The 17,913-nt window shown below is 35.7% G+C and overlaps 1 protein-coding gene across 1 annotated transcript in view; it reads left to right on the top strand.

Moving 5' to 3' along the window:
* Window positions 1–17,913, top strand: part of LOC115216240 (integrin alpha-4-like) — a 60,663-nt gene that overhangs the window by 17,788 nt on the left and 24,962 nt on the right. The window contains exons 3-5 of the mRNA XM_029785472.2: window positions 8,647–8,753; window positions 12,663–12,736; window positions 16,859–17,014. Of these exons, the coding sequence (XP_029641332.1) occupies window positions 8,647–8,753; window positions 12,663–12,736; window positions 16,859–17,014 (337 nt within the window). The remainder of the gene's footprint in view (window positions 1–8,646; window positions 8,754–12,662; window positions 12,737–16,858; window positions 17,015–17,913) is intronic.

Raw genomic sequence — 17,913 nt, 5'->3', positions numbered from 1 at the left:
TTTGCCTTTGTTAGTAATTTTTTCAAGTTTTTAGGCTGTCTATATTATATATATATATATATATATATATATATATATATATATACACATATATATATATATAGTATGTATGTATACATAATACAAATAAAAAAAGGGAGAAACAATTTAGTTTGTTCATCAGCTTTCAGATATTAGAATGAATGTTGAATTATTTATTCATTTAGCAAAAATGAGAACCTTAATACCATACATATATACATTATAATTCAATACATATAAGATAAGAATACAAATTATAAAAATCATAAAATAAATTATTGAAATCATTAAAATATATGTATATATATATATATTGGTAAAAGCGGTAAGATAACAAAAGAAAGAAAGATACCTCAATATTATGTAAATAGAGGAAATTTATCTATAAAATAATATGTTACAATTACTCAATAGTCAAGATAAAACTTGATGCCGAAGTGGAAATCCACAACACCATCTTTCCTAAAAAATTAGTTTTAGTTCAACTACCAATTTTAAAAATATAATCACACATAACACAAAAAAAACCACAACAAGAAAACAGCTGTTCATGCAGGAATAAAAAAATTGTGCCCGCTAAATGGAGCTTGCATGTCCAAGACCATCATCTATGAAGCTACCGTGGATTCTATAACCACTAAAGACACCGTTTCGACGAAGAAATACGTGGGCCTTACAGAGGGTAATTTCAAGGCCAGGTTCAATAACCACACTTTGAGTTTTAGGCACTGGAACAAAAGAAAAGCGACAAAATTATCTAATCATATTTGGTCTTTAAAAGATAAAGGTGTCGATTATAACATCCATTGGAAGATTTTGGCCAAATGTAAGCCCTACACCAACGGCAGCGGAAAGTGCGGCCTATGCGACATGGAGAGATGGCTTATCTGGAAAAGCAGCTTAGACCCTACTACATGTCTAAACTCAAGGACAGAACTTTTCGGATCATGCCCACACGTGACAAAATTTTTGTTACGTTTTTGGTTACCTAAAGAAAACAGATAGAACTTGCTTTCTATATTATGTCCAAAAAGTTTTTATCTCATTATACTTTTTATTATTTCATATATTTTTATATTTTTTCACACATAATAATTTTTTCTGTACTCTTCTATCCTGCATTATTTCCTGTGCCTATATAGACGTGTATATAGATTCATTTGTACACATGTGTTGATATGTATGAGTGGGCAGTTTTAGATGTGTGCGTGTGTGCGGGCATAAGAATGCATATATATATAGACGTTTTTACTTAGTATTTTTCCATTTTTTTAGGGGTTTTTTTTGGGGGGGGCATAGGGGGCATATGTATATTCATTTTTTGTATATGCGTGTGTGTGTGTATGCGTATATAAACATGTGCGGGTATGTACATATATGGGCGTCTGTGTCTATGAGTGCATAAAGGCATGTCCGTATATGAACGTGGTTTTTATGCTTTGTATACTTCCTTATGTTTTTTTCTGTTACCTTTAATCATAGTTTTTCTTGTGCTTGTGCGTATATAGACGTATGTATGAACTTTTACGGTACGTGTGTGGGTGTGTATAAGTTTGTATATATATGCGTATATATTTGGCGAAAAATGCGAGTGAAGATGTGTACGTTTTCATTGTGACGTATAAGTACGCACGTGGGTCCGCGAGCGCACATGTGAGCGTATGACTAGCCATGTTTATGTGTTTGCTTTTAATTTTATATAAGTAGCAGAATTATAACACAGTAATTTCCCTTTATATAACGTATTTTTTCATAGCGTTTTTTCAGATGGCCAGATAACCGAAGAGATGGTGTTGTGGATTTCCACTTCAGCATCTGAAACTCAGAGTTTTATCTTGACTATTGAGTAATTGTAACATTATATATATATATATATATATATATATATATATATATATATATATATATATATATATGTATGTATGTATATATGTATATCATTTAACTACGGCAGTTGTTGAATAGTATTCTTAAGGTCGCAATTTACTCACACGCAGCATCTTTCAGAGCTTCTCGCTAATTCAGTTCTGAACCAAATTGAAAACTGTTAAGAGTTTTGAAGAAGACTGGGCCCTAGCTACATTTTGGCATAAAAAAGAATTGAGATTTGATCTAGTAGAAAATATTTTCATCAAAATTTGTAGCTGGACAATTATTGGACAACTTCTTACATCTGGTAAAGTACAGAACAAGAAAATTTTTACTTAAAATACTGCAGGCTAAAATTTGAATATTAAAAATTATTTTATTTTAATTTATAAAGAAACATTATATTTAAAAATGGTACCATTATTTTGTTAAAATATTCGTTTCGTTATTGCCAACAGGGGGCTAAACATAGAGGTAACAAACAAAAACAGACAAAGGGATTAGGTCGATTATATCGACCTCAGTACGTAACTGGTACTTATTTAATCGAGCCCGAAAGGGTGAAAGGCGAAGTCGCCCACCGCGGAATTTGAACTCAGAACGTAACGGCAGGCGAAATACCTATTTCTTTACTACCCACAAGGGACTAAACACAGAGGGGACAAACAAGGATAGACAAACGGATTAAGTCGATTATATTGACCCCAGTGCGTAACTGGTACTTATTTAATCGACCCCGAAAGGATGAAAGGCAAAGTCGACCTCGGCGGAATTTGAACTCAGAACGTAACGGCAGGCGAAATACCTATTTCTTTACTAACCACAAGGAGCTAAACACAGAAGGGACGAACAAGGACAGACAAACATATTAAGTCGATTACATTAACCCCAGTGCGTAACTGGTACTTAATTTATCGACCCCGAAAAGATGAAAGGTAAAGTCGACCGCGGCGGAATTTGAACTCAGAACGCAGCGGCAGTTAAAATACCGCTAAGCATCTCGCCCGATGTGCTAACTTTTCTGCCAGATCACTATTCTGTTAAAATATTGACACACTAGAATACATAAAAAATGAGCCAGAAGTACCAATATAGCTAAAGTGTTATGCAAAGTAGAATAGTATATATGGTAGGCAAATTCATTTTGTAAAAAATATGCATTGGGTCAAGACTAAAAATGTGAAGACCTGGCTATGACGTTGGCAATAACTCAAGCAAATTTTACTGTGAATTCGTTGTTACAAGTAGGTTTTACTGTAATATATAACTAATTTTTGTATTATTCTATTTATTGTACTAACTGTTAATGTACTACTATTATTTTTTATAACCTATTTTCAAATTTCTAATTATTAATTAATAATTTTTAAAAATCGATATATTTTGAAGTGCAAAAATATTTTGAGTTATTTTAAATTTTTAATAGAAGTAAAAAGTAATAGCAAATAGAAGTAATATCCTGTAATAAAATTTTTAGTTTTAATAGAAGCAAATATTTTCTAAATCTAAATATTTTATTTGAAGTTTTTATCCTTAGCTGTAATATCTTAAGTAAAATTTTTCTTGTTCTGTACTTTACCAAATGTAATAACTTGTCCAGAACTTTTCCAAGTGTAATAATTTATCCTGTAATTTTCCAGATTTATAATCTTAAGAATATTATTTCTCTTGCTCACATTTTTCCATGTAATATATATATATATATATATATATATATATATATATATATACAGGGAGAGACACACACAGCGAAGAAGAGACGGTGCATTATTTTATAACGTTACGTTCGTTCGATAGTCGAAAGAATCTTTCTGTTATTTATCTATTTATTTGTATTCTATTGTATAACCAAAAGGCGATCTGTTGTACGTGTATAATTCTAACTTTCTCGTTTTTGTTTCTGTTGCTGTTTGCCGTGCTATCATCTATTTTTCTGCATGTTATGTTTTGTTGGTTTCCGTTTGTTGTGTACTTTTGGTCCTACCTTTGATTTATATATATATATATATACATATGTGTGTGTGTGTTTTCTTTTATTCTTTTAATTGTTTCAGTCATTTGGCTGCGGCTATGCAGGACCACTGCTTTTAGTCGAACAAATCGACTCCAGGACTTATTCTTTGTAAACCTAGTACTTATTCTATCGTTCTCTTTTTCCGAACCGCTAAGTTATGGGGATGTAAACATACCACCATTGGTTTTCAAGCGACGGTGGGTGGACAAACATATATAATATATATATATATATATATATATATATATATATATATATAATATATATATACGACGGGCTTCTTTCAGTTTCCACCCACAAGACTTTGGTCGGCCCGAGACTATAGTGGAAGACACTTGCCCAAAGTGCTAAACAATGGGACTGAACCCGGAACCATGGGGTTGGGAAGCAAACTTCTTACCATACCGCCACGCCTGTGCCTATGTATATATGTATGTATATATACACACATATATATATATATATATATATAATGTGTGTGTGTATATATACATACACACACACACACACACACACACATATATATATATATAGATAGATAGATGCAAACATACATGCTTACATACATATATCTATTTATATACATACAGACATATTCATATATATACATGTGTGTGTGTGCATATACATATGCACATATCTCTATGTGTCTATATAATGTACAGATATAAGTTTATCCACGCATATTTATACCTATGTATACGCATCACACACGCAGACACAAATGCGCTTCTTTTACACTTGGTCCTAATCTCTCAGGATTTACAATATCAAGTTCGTTTATATAAAAGCAACACCCAAAATAGCTTGACGTTTTGATACATTTCTATTTAGGATTTTTTTATCCTTTGAAATATTCCCTTATTTAACTGGTTTACCCGCATATTTCTGGATTAAGATTAAAACTAGTATATGAACAAACGAACGCTTTCATTTTAAGAATTGGATTTGTAAATCCCCTTCACACCTACAGTTTCTTTACATCTATCTGTCTGTAAAGAACCAACCTCTTCAACCATCACCATTTCGCTGTCGTCGTCATCATCATCAATATAATTATCATCATCGTCATCAACCATATCCTACTTGTCGCGATGTGTTCCACCGTTACACTTTTAACTGAAAAAAATAATAATAAGGAAAAAGAAAAAATGAACGACTTAACTATGGAACGAAATAATCCAAGTCATAATCCAAATCATTAATATATAAAACCACTTCAAATGTTATGCTTTAAATGATATAAACTATGGAAGGAAATCGAAGAAACAGTATGAAAAATGTTATAAAGATCGATAAATTTGCGCATCAAAATAGAAATACCTAGTTATTATTGTTGATGTTGTCAAGGCGGTTTAGTGGCGAATTTGGTAAAGCACTGGTCCACATTTCTAAGAGTAAAGAAAATTAGACCTCATATGGGCCTGATACAAACCAAGCAATCGGTTCTGTTGGGTGCTGGTGGCCCTAACAAATATTATATAACAAAATTTCAACAATTAACTACTAATACGAATCATAATCCCTTCTACTATAGATACAAGGCCTGACATTTTAGGGGAGAGGACTAGTCGATTACATCGACGCCAGTGTTTCACTGGTACTTAATTCATCGGACCCGAAAGGATGAAAGGCAAAGTCCACTTCGGCGGAATTTGAACTCAGAACTTAACGACGGGCGAAATACCTATTTCTTTACTATCCACAAGGAGCTAAACACAGAGGGAACAAACAAGGACAGACAAACAGATTAAGTCGATTATATCGTAACTGGTACTTATTTAATCGACCCCGAAAGGATGAAAGGCAAAGTCGACCTCAGCGGAATTTGAACTCAGAACGTAGCGACAGACAAAATACCGCTAAGCATTTTGCCCGGCGTACTAACTCCTGACAGATAGCCGACCTATACAAATCCTAATAATAGTAATTCTTTCTAATTTTGGTGCAAGGCCAACAATCTAAAGTGAGGGGAAGGGAGTCGAGGAAAGACAAAGCCGATCTCGTTGAAATTTGAACTCAGAACCAGATGAAATACCACTAAGCATTTTGTCCGGAGCGGTAACGATTCTTCCAGCTAATAATGGTAATAATTTGTTTTGCTAAATGCACAAGGCCTGAAATTTAGGGAGAGGTGACTAGTCGATCACATCGACCCCAGCGATCAACTTGCACTTATTTCATCGTCTTCGAAGGATGAAAAGCAAAGTCGACCTCGGCGAAATTCGAACTAAAAAACGTAAAGCGGGAATAAATGCCACTAAACATTTTGCCTGTGTAATAGCGACTTTGCCAGCTTGCCACCTTACTATTGCTAAAGGCAATGCCTGTTAAATAGAAAAAAAAAACACCTAAAGATGTTGGATGAGGGAACATTACAAGAATAAATTACAGTACGGTGGGTGTTTATGCAGAATCAGCTATGAAAATAAAAAATAAAAAAGAACATGCTTACAAAGTAACAGTATACAGAAGAAATGCAATGAAACATTCTAGTAGGAACACACCTAGTGCCAGTCAAAGAAGCCCATATATATAGGACTACCTTCATTACTAAAAGCAAGAACCCTATCCTAGTCGTATTCTCCACCCTTCTGGCATATATTGAAAGAAGGTCCATTCACGTGGGTCGTTCTCGCAACTCTCACCCATTGACTTTCAACAAATTTAGTTCAGAATAACGCCTTTTGTTTCATCTTCAAGTGAAACTTGATGGTTTGACCGAAGTGGAAAATGTCTATCCTTAATCTTTTGAACCGTTTCCATTCTCTCGCCGTCGTAACCAGCCAAAAGATTACATCCCGAACAGGTTTGACTGACAGTATTTTCATATCTGTAGACTATTCCGAACAGGCAATACCCCAACCCCAGTAGCTTTGTCAGGTCAAAGATTTTTGGAAGTTAACTTATCTATAGCCCTAGTGCTGATTAACTGATCTATAGCCCTAGTGCTGATTTTCTGTGATAGACTCTTCAGTTGACCTTCGTCGACGTCTAAACACCCATTGAGAATGTCGTCGCTTTTATCCATCAATGGATAAAGCAAAAGGTGAAAACTCACTGTTTTGTCCGATTTGTTGAAAACTATGAATATCTGACAACATTTCAAATGCTAGTTGCCCGGCCTTGGTCTCCGTTTGAATCACTGCAATCCGTTTCAAGTAGACACTCAGTGAGGAAACATGACTGTTGAACGACGACAACAGTTTTGAAAAAAAAATTGCCAAGTATACTTTGCTTAAGAAAAAAAAAATTACCAGAGCTGGTACACACTTGATCATGTGACTGTTTTATCGGGAGCAATTTGAACTAAATGTATTCTGCAGCCGATAAAAGAAAACAATGTCAAATAAATACCAATACAATTGACTCTGTCAACACCAAACAAATACGTGTAATAGACTATATCAAGCAACAAATAAGTCTGGGTGGGGTTCCATACATAGATTAAATTTCGACACAGCTAATGTGTGGCTTTGAACCCAAGCTGACAGAATCGTTTAATTGTCGGGGGTTAAATGCCTTGTGTTTTTCTTCCAACCCATTACATTGCTTTTAACCGCTCCCCTCCGGGATTAATAAAATTAGGTACCAGTCAAATACTGAGGACAATGGTATAAACTAATCGCTTCACTTCAAAATTACTGGCTTTGGGCCTAAATTAGAAAGCATTATTATTGTGTGGTAATCATGAGATTGGTGGATTGGCAGATCCGTTAGAGTAGTGGGAAAAAAATAATGCATTGCGGAATTTGTTCCGGCTTGTTGCTCTCTGAGTTCAAATCAAGCCAAAGTCGGTGATTTAATCGATTAACCACTTCCCCAAATTTGTATTCTTGTATCTATGTTAGAAACTGTTATTTTCGCCAAAGTAGCTTTTGCTTTTCTGTGTTAGGGAGTCGATAAAATAGCTAGCAGTAATGTACTAGTTTGACTACCTAACTAATTGTTATTTTCTTGAATTTTACTGATTTTATTCGTCTCTGTCAGGATTATTCAATGATTCTGAAGTAGATTTCATCAGAAGCATTCCAAAATAGATTGTTTTAAAGTACAAAATGTCAATGTAACCGAAATCATAAAGGCATCAAAGGAAGTTATATAATTGCGAATATGACAATAAAATTGCAATAATTACGACAGTTACCGAAATGAAATGCTAAGTTCTTTGCAAACTTGGTTCATGAACATGGGGGCGGGTCTTGGTTTAACGCTGCCGCCTGGTTCTTGGATAATTTTAATGGGGTCCTGCTCCCTGCCCTTTGGTCTATGCTTGCCGATGTGAAGATAACCCATTATTTTGATGCGTTGTTTCTTTCAGCTGCAACCCATACGTGGTGGTTTCCCTCTTTTTCCATATTCAAGCAGTAAAAGAATACACGAGAAAGCCATTGAAATATTTTCTTTTTCTAAAATCTGTCTTTGATCATGTAAACCAAAAACTACTACTACTAACAAGGTTAGGTCTTCACGGAATGGTGTTTTTAATTTTGGCTTGTCAGAAATACAACTAAATCTTTCTAATACCATACGCTAACTATTTAAAAAGTGAAGAGTGCATTGTGCTTTTCGATACACTGCCGGAACACATTTTTTAAGATAGTTCTGCTTGATCAGAGTTGGCCTCGGACTAAACTACAATAACCGCTTTCTTTTTTTTAGTCAAGATAAAAATAAAAAGATTTTAATGTTTCTTCATTTTTTTGTTTGTTTGTTCTTATTCAAATCTGCTTTATTCGCAGGTTGCTAGTTGGAGCCCCGTATGAACCTTTTATTCGGAGAGAAAATAATTTCTATCAATGCGATATCGAACAGCATGTTTGTAACATACTTTTCTCTTCATATGCAGGTAAGAAATTTTTTGATTTCTGTAAAGTTCAGGAAGACATTTATATTTTATCTTTCACTTGTTTCAGTTATTGGATTGCAGCCATGCTGGGGCACCACCTTGTAGAAATTCAGTCGAACGAATCGAACGGATCGACCCCATTTCTTATATTTTAAGGCCAGGTGCTTTTGCCGAACCATTAAATTACGAGAACGTAAACCACCAACACCAGTTGTCAACCGGTGGTGGCGCACACACACACACACACACACACACACACACACACACACACACACACACACACACACACACACACACACACACACGTGTATATGACGGGATTCTTTCAGTTTCCGTCAACCAAATCTACTCACAAGGCTTTGGACGGCCCGGAGCTACAGTAGAAGGTACTTGCTCAAGATTCAGCGTAGCTGAACTGAACCCGGAGCACAAATTAGTCGGAAAGCAAACTTCTTACCACAGAGCCACGTCTGCGCCTATAGAAAAATGTCACTTGGCACTTTTTTTTAAACCCTGGCACTTGTCTCTAGTTTTCTTAGCTATAAGTGGTTGAGATTTATATTTGGTCTACGGGGGCAAGGTAGCTTTTCCCACAGGATAGAAATTGAAGACGGTTTTAGATTTGACAAATTTTATCAGTCCCTTCTTTCTACGAATCGATTATTCATGTAAACTATATTGCAACAGTCTATGAAACACCCTCAGTCTCTGTGACTTCATTCTTTTTGGAAAGGGAAAACATTTACTGCCTAAAATATCTCGAATGGGAGAAACGCATTTTAAAAATCAAATGAATGAATCTCACTTTATTTTATTTCTATTATTTTTATTTCTATTATTAGTATGTTAATTCATTTTAATCCATTGCAGAAATGAATCTTTTTCGACACTGAATTTTATTGTTCGCTAATCAAAGACAGATGAAATAATTTCGCATTTAACGTCACATATTCAGTAAAGCAGACAAGCCGGATGCAATCACATACGAATCATTCGGTAAAGTGACAGAGCCGCTTCTGGCTGAAACGAATTGTTTCTTAGATTGTAATAGGTAAACACCTCGGAGCACTGGGTCACGTGACAGTTAGGTAACCTGACCGCGACAAAAGCAGCGAATTGACAGTCATAAAAGGTCAAAATAAAGCACCAGTCTACGATGGTGGACTAGCGTCTCGTTATAGAGTCGGGCGGAAAGCGTTATGGACTACTTTGCTGCGAGCATTCGAGCCAATTTGGCTTCGGTTTGAGGATGCCTTTTACCTTCTCAACAGTCTCGAAGACTCTGTTATGACGAAGCAATAAAAGAGAAAAAGAAAAAGAAAACACGAATCATTGAGTTCTTAGTTGGTTGTTCCTCATCTTTCGGTCACCAATTAGAGCATTATTTGATTTTGTTATTATCAAGCACAAACACTGAATATATTTCTCATATCACGATAAAGCTATAACGATGAAATTGCCCTAATGGCAATGAAACTGTCCCTAAACATTAACGTTTCACATGGACAAATTCAACCAGCCAGCCAGAAAATGTAGCCAAATTACCTTCAAATTACACTGCTTCATATCAAAAGGACACATTACATCATATTTTCCTACATGGCTCCCCCAAAAGACTTTTCACCATTGAAGTGTTAGATCAGGGTTGACTAGAAGGATAAGCAAAATCCAATTCCTTCAAAGATATGATACAACGCATTAAGCTTTCGAGTAACCCAAATCCTATTACGATGTAGGGAGCTTAAGGTCTATAGATATGGAAATGCTTCAAACACAAACACTTCGTAAACATTCCAAAACTTCCTATACCTGTACACTACTCACAGACGAGTGGCAATGAATACTGGGCCCTCGTGTTTCCTGCTCATTCCACTATGATAGTATGTTTAGCAGCTGATTATATTTATACAGTGAAGTAATCGATTTTGGAGGAAGACTTTTAGAGTAATAACCGGCTGATAGCATTAAACAAAGGATCTCGTTGGATTCTGAGTATATTTAATACTTATTTTGATAATGATAACGTTTGTCAATATCATCAGTGACTAGAATAAGTGGCATCCACTGAATTTGAAACCCTAGCTTTGACCTAATCGTTTCCTTCTTTTTTTTTAACAAACCAAGATTCAGCTACTTTTTTCATTCGGTCAATGTGCAAAAACAAAATATTATATTTTCCGATTTTACACGCTAAATGGTGTAGAACAAAGTAATCAACAGCGCCATCGGACGTTGTTTGAATTCATTTTACTTCACTTATGTCACAACTTCGTAGTTCCTTATCCATATTTATTTGTTGCTTGAGATTCAGTAAGACGTATCGGGTTCTCACTGTTGTCGTAAACTTGTTAGAGAAAAATTAATTTAATCAAGATATAGGTGCAAAATATACGCTGTGTAGTAAGAAGCCTGCTTCCCAACCATATGGTTTCGGATTCATTCCCACTGCGTGAAATCTTGGACAAGTGTCTTCTACTATAGCCCAGGGCCGACCAAGGACTTGTGAGTGGATTTGATTGGCGAAAACTGCAAGAACCCCGTCAGACGCGCGCGCGCACACACACACATACATACATACATACATACATACATACATATATATATACCGAGAGAGAGAGAGAGAGAGAGAAAAGAGGTACACATACAGTTGTCACTAATTGTGACTGACGGTGTAAGTAGCGCCTACATTGCTAGAAATAAGAGTTTAAAACCCTTAGAGCCGCAAAGCACATAACTATGCACTGACAGGGAGATAACCGCTTCTTTGTGGGTTTTATGGGTATTTAACTCTTATTTGTAGCAATGTACGTGTTACCCTGCACCGTCAATCACAATTAGGGACAAGCGAATTTTTCCTTTTCGGTTTTATGTTGCATATAGCCACCTTCGTCAGTTTATAATTTACACATATACATGTGTGTGTACACGTGCATGTGTGTATAAATGTGTGGATGAATGTCTTCTTACATGTGTATGTATATCTTTGTGTGAACCCACCACCGCTTGTCAACCGTTGTTGGTTTATTTACGTCTCCGTGACATCGTGGTTCGGCAAAAAGTAGCCGCTGGAATAAGTACCAGGCTTTAAAATATGTACTTTGGGTACGTTTTAGAGGGTGCAATTTCATTTGACTTAACACCTACAAGTCACAAGTTTACAGCTGAAGATAATCATGTTTCTGCCAATTAATGAACCCGCTTTTGCATCTTCCAGGAAAATAGTAAATTGAACTCGTTCCCACTATATTGTGCTTACGATTTCAAACTATTAAAGAATTTATTGTAATATATGTATATAAATATAATACATCGATTTTCCGGAAACATTGGTATCAAACCCTCTACGAAATACTGATTTTTTCGAACCAAAGATGGTTACATAGACCAATACATTCTAAATTAAATTAAGTATTAAATTTACTTAAATAAATAATTGAAACACAGTTTCAATTAGTGTAAAATAGCGCGAATCACAAGAGCTTTCAGACCATCAGTGTCCGGAACGTGTCGGTATTGTTGCACCTGTGTGTGTGTGTACACACGCACACGCACGCACACACACAGATTTACACACGAAGTGGTGCTGAAAAGTTCCTGACTTTAAGGGTATCGTTGGAAGCCCAACCTTCCGAGTTCTTTTACAGGGCTTAGAAAACTGAAGGACTGCTGCGTGTGTCGATCTGAGAGGGGAATAAGTTGAACAGAATCATCCTCCTGTATTTTCTCTTACCAAACATAGAACTTTTCAGCACCCCCTTGCAAGCGCGTGTGTGTGTATGTGCGTGTCTGCGTTTGAGTATACATGCATACATACATACACACACATATATATATTGCATGTATGTATGTATAAATATAAACTATCTATATAACATATACTATATATATGTTTTTTTTTCTTTTTAAAAGGTGATACCAGCAAAACTAATCGGTGGCTTGGAGTGACGGTTGACACGAACCCCCGAAAGGATAACAATTTCATTGTAATTTGTTTACACAGCTTCATAATACAATTGATATATTATAATAATGAACATGTGAACACACTGCGTAAGCCTCATATATGTACACACACATACAAATACATATGTACATATATAACGCGTTCGATGGCGAAAGGGAATATTCAACATTTTACAAATGTTGGCACTAAAGCGAATTATTTACAATTGCGAATATATATTTAAGTGAACTACTATTGTTTAATTAGTGTTGAAATATCAAAACAAGACAATTGAAAAGTTTTTTTATTATACTTCTTTAATTTAGAGCTAGTTTATATTGGGTTGTCCGGAAAGTTCGTGTCGACTTTTAAAGGAAAGAAAAAGGTCAATAAATACTTGCCATTACATTTTTAATCAACCAAATATGAACTATTTTGTTGCACAATGCGTCTCCATCTTTCTTTTAACTTGAAAATACCCTCTTCCCAGAATTGATGGTGGTTTCATGGCAAAGAATTCGTTAAGGTATCTTTTTACGTCATCCAAGGAATTGAAATATTTTACCATTAAGACTATTCTGCAGAGACCTGAATAAGTGGAAATCCGAAGGAGCAATATCTGGTGAATATGAGGGTGGGGTAACACATCCCAGCCGAGCTGCAGCAATTTTTGTCTGGTTCCCAAAGACTCAAGTGCCGAGAATGAACTTTATCTTCCATTTTTAAGGGTTACAGAATTAACACAGCTTATAGGAACATAAACCTTCTACGAAAAGATAGCTTAAACTATGCTCTAAATGGAGGTGTAGTCAAATCCTATTTTATAGACTCAACCACGTTCTAAAATAAGTCGAAAGGTAAGCTACTATAAATCGGCACGAACTTTCCGGACAACCCAATAGATTTGATTATTTAAGTGGGTTTTTGTTTCTACAACGCTTGGAATCTTTTCAGCCCATTCCTCGCTTGTTTATTATTGGCCAAACACCTTAAATTACAATTTGAAAAAGTGTTGATCAAACTCCTTTTTGGTTTTGCGTGGATGAAGATGCTCCAAATATACCTTTAAGATGAAAAAAAAATCTTTAAAATTTTGTTGAATATTTCCCCTAAACATATCATATAGTCGTATGTTTGTAGCATGAACGATGGCGTCAGCAGTAGTAGCGGTGGTAGTGTTCAGCTCTGTATGATGAACGTCATAGAGCTAAGAGGGAACAGAGCCGAGTCTTTGACCTGATTTCGATTCTTAATTTTAGTAGATGACATTTCTGAAAAGGCATGTCATTAAGTTTTACCATTGGTGGCGATCCGGTCCTGATACGTAACTCTGCATTCTTAGTACAAATGCACTAGGATCGTACATAGATAATATAGTGAGTAAAAAAAATAACTACGATTAAATGGGTTTGTCGAAGTCCTTGCCCAAGGATCCGTGTAATGAGATCAAGCCGAAACCACGTAGTTGCAAAGCTAACATCTAAATATATAGTGATGATGAGGCGGCGAGCTGACAAAATCATTAGCCCGCCGGTCAAAATGCTTAGTGGCATTTCATCGCTCTTTAAATTCTTAGTTCAAATTTTCTGTCACGGTCGACTTTGCTTTTCGTTTTTTAGGGGTCGACAAAATATGTACCAGTTGATCACAGGGGTCGATGCAATCGACTTACTCCCTCCCCAGAAACTGTTGGCCTTGTGCCAAAGTGTGAAACCAATGTACAATGATGATAGTTGAAATTGTATATACAAATAGATGTTTGACTGCTACTGTTGTGTTGAAAGTTCCACGTAGCTCATCAGAATCCAGTCTGTTTCCTGTAAAAGTTACGTAAATTCTATACCGAGTAGTATTACTAGTTATGAACTAAAGGGCAAATGTGGGAGGATTATGATATAAATACGAATTTATACTATAATTCTTACGTGCGTTTCACTATTATGGTTGTTTGGATCTGTGCATTTGGTGTTCCAAGTGCATTTCGGTGATCAACCACAACGTATCATGAAGGATAAGATATTCCCCGATGATCCGTTGTAGTTGAGCATCTAAATGTATTTGGAACATGTATTGCAGGGCTCCAAACAACCATGATGCGCAGGAACGCGAGTAGCAACTATAATATAAACATCTGTGTATTCTTATTTCTCATATACAGTGCTGATATTAATTAATGAGTTCAGAATGATGAAAAGTAAAGACGACACCGGCTCGGAACGTACAGTTCGTCGCTCAACTGATTCTTAGATTCCACTCTTCTCCCAATCACTAATAATAGTTTCTAACTTTGGTACAATCCCCGCTATCTAAAAAATGATATCGTTGCCCTAATCGACCCTAGTGATGCATTTATTTTTTAAACTCGGAAGTATTAAAGTCCTAGTTGACCTTGGAGCGATTTAATCTTAGAACGTAGAGTTAACAAAATTTTATTTAACGTAGGGTTAAATAAAATAGAACGTAAGGTTAACTAAAGGCATTTTAGATGAAAGGCAAGCCGATTGAATCCATTCCTATACCTAACCGTTATTTTAATCTATCGACCTAAAGTGGATAAAAGGTAAAAATCAACCTTGGTAGGATTTGAACACAGAATGTAAATGATCGGAACTGAATACCACAAGGCATTTTCTTAGACACGCTAACTATTGTATCATCCATCACCCTACTAATTTCTTAGATATGCATATTCGTGGGTGGGCAGTTGGTCAATTAAATCTGCCCGGTACTTAACGAGTACTTTATTATATTGATCCTAGAAGATAGAAAGACAATTTATTTAAACTCAGAACATAAAGAGCCGGATCAAATATTGCAAAGCATTTTCAGGTACTTTAACGATTCTCCCTATTAATTGCCGCCTCTGGCTTTTGATAATAAGAACACCCTTCGGTCATGAATGACCATGGACTTGTACCTAGAAAGTTACACTCCGAGGCACAAGTCCGAGTAAGGTTGTTTGAGGAAGACCAGCAGTTGCATATGCATACCAACCTCTCCTCTAACCACCGTCGATGTATCCAAGGGAAAGGCAAAGGCCAATACAGCTTGATACCAATGACGTCGCAACTCATATCTATAGCCGAGGGAACTGGAGCAACGTGAAATAAAGTGTCTTGCTTAAGAACACAACACACAACCCGGTCCGGGAATCGAACTCACTACCTCATAATTGTGAGCCCGACACTCTAACCACTGAGCCATGAGCCTTCATGCCTTTGACTATTGGTCAATGACAATAAGGTAGAAAAGCGCCGAACTTAATATTTTACAGTATTCAATTATATCTTTGTATATTTTATCACCAAGTCTTATCAAAGTTGACTTTGCCTTTCATCCTTTTGGGTTCGATAAAATACGTAACAGTAATGATGGATGATTTAGTGTCAGCGACTAAAGCGCCACCTTTCAGAAGTTTTTCTTTAGAGGAAACGAGCAATGAATAATATGAAGATAAATATTTCAGTAGATTACTATATTTAACGAAGTCAACTATATTGATTTCAAATTTTGGCACAAGACCAGCAACTTCAAGGGAGGGGGTAAATCGGTTACATCATCCCTAGTGCTCAACTGACATTTATTTTATCGATCCCAGAAGGATGAAAGGCAAAGTCGACCTCGGCGGAATTTGAATTCAGAACGTAAAGACGGACGAAATCCCACTAAACATTTTGCCCGGTGTGCATACGATTCTGCCAGCTCGCCGCCTTAACGAAGCGAACTACATTAGAAACAATGTTAAATTCTCTCTAAACAATGAGTTGTTGCTACATAAAGTAACTATTGTCGTGTTTGTGTGTGTTGCTTTGTTCAATGATCAGTTATTCTCTAATTATATACAAGTTACCTGTTTCGTACCTGATTATAAGAACATCTAAAAGCTTTGATTAGAAGGAAAACAAAAATTGAAGTCAGGAACGACAGAAACTGTGATGTGAAAAATTATTATACATTGCTTTAAGGATGAAGTTTTTGTTATAGAAAGTAACACAGAAAATCATAGAGAGATTGTACATAGAGAAGTAATTTTGCAGATGCAAGATGTAATACTGATTGAGATGTAGATACATCAATGATATGATTATTAAGCCGGAAATGTTAAATTATATAATTTTATTTACTACATGTTAATGTTAATTTCCGTTATATTTTCTATAAGGTATGTAGTCATAGAAATATTACAAAGCAGACTGATTTCTATGGAGAGTATGTTCAACAGAGCGGATCTTGTTTTGAGATAGTGGGGACGAAGATTATTGTAATAACCAACCCTGGAAAAAAGGCAACTGCCGGAATATCTGCTCGTTATTCCCAGGTAAGCAAATCTTTTCATATACATGTTGTTGAATTGTTATGATAATTAAGATGAGAAAGAAATGATATCAACATAGTGTTATTTAGTATAAAAAAAGAAAGTAGAGTATTATTTTGCAAAATTGAAATTACACGATATACAGTATAGTGTAATTGTTTTGTGCGAGAAAACCAATTATTGGTCCAGGCAGTCGACACTTTTCACTCGCAATATTTTTCTCATTCTGGCAGAAATAAATTTGTTTTTAATTACCCTACGCGGAATTACCAGAGTTTGTTTATCATGAGCATAGCTTATCCAAAGATCCAGTTTAGCCAGACGGTATAACTAGTGACAAATAGTATAAACAAAAGTCAAACATATTCTGTCTTCTAATGTTCATACATCACTTATCGGTTTTGTTATCCAAATTCTAGCGAGACAGCTTTGTTACAAGTAGGCTCCTTCCTTGCAAAAGTGAAACACGTATATTAGCGCGTACATGCATGCATGTATCCATGCATGCATGTATCCATGCATGCATGCATACATACATACATACATACGCACATATATGGAACCCTGGGATATGTAACACACTGCCTAACTACTAATCTTGAGAACTTAGGCTTCTCAAAACCAGAAAGGAGAAAGCTAATTCGAAGACTACAGATCCAATCCATCACTTGAATTGTAAAAATCAGTAAAACTTTCCAGAAGTTTATCGTTTAAATATATATGAGCATGTCTAGATATGCAACTATACGCACGAGAATACATACATACATACAACTCTATTGACCACCACAAAGAAAATAGAGGTAGCCACGGAAGAAGCAATTGAAGAATGTCTGAAGGAAATTAAGCACCTGACAACATTCTATACAAGAGGCAGAAAATGCAGCACAGTAGAGGTGAGG

The sequence above is a fragment of the Octopus sinensis genome, linkage group LG1 (genome assembly GCF_006345805.1).
Source record: "Octopus sinensis linkage group LG1, ASM634580v1, whole genome shotgun sequence".
NCBI classification, from domain to species: Eukaryota; Metazoa; Mollusca; class Cephalopoda; order Octopoda; family Octopodidae; genus Octopus; species Octopus sinensis.
This window is presented reverse-complemented; position numbering and strand designations above follow the sequence as displayed.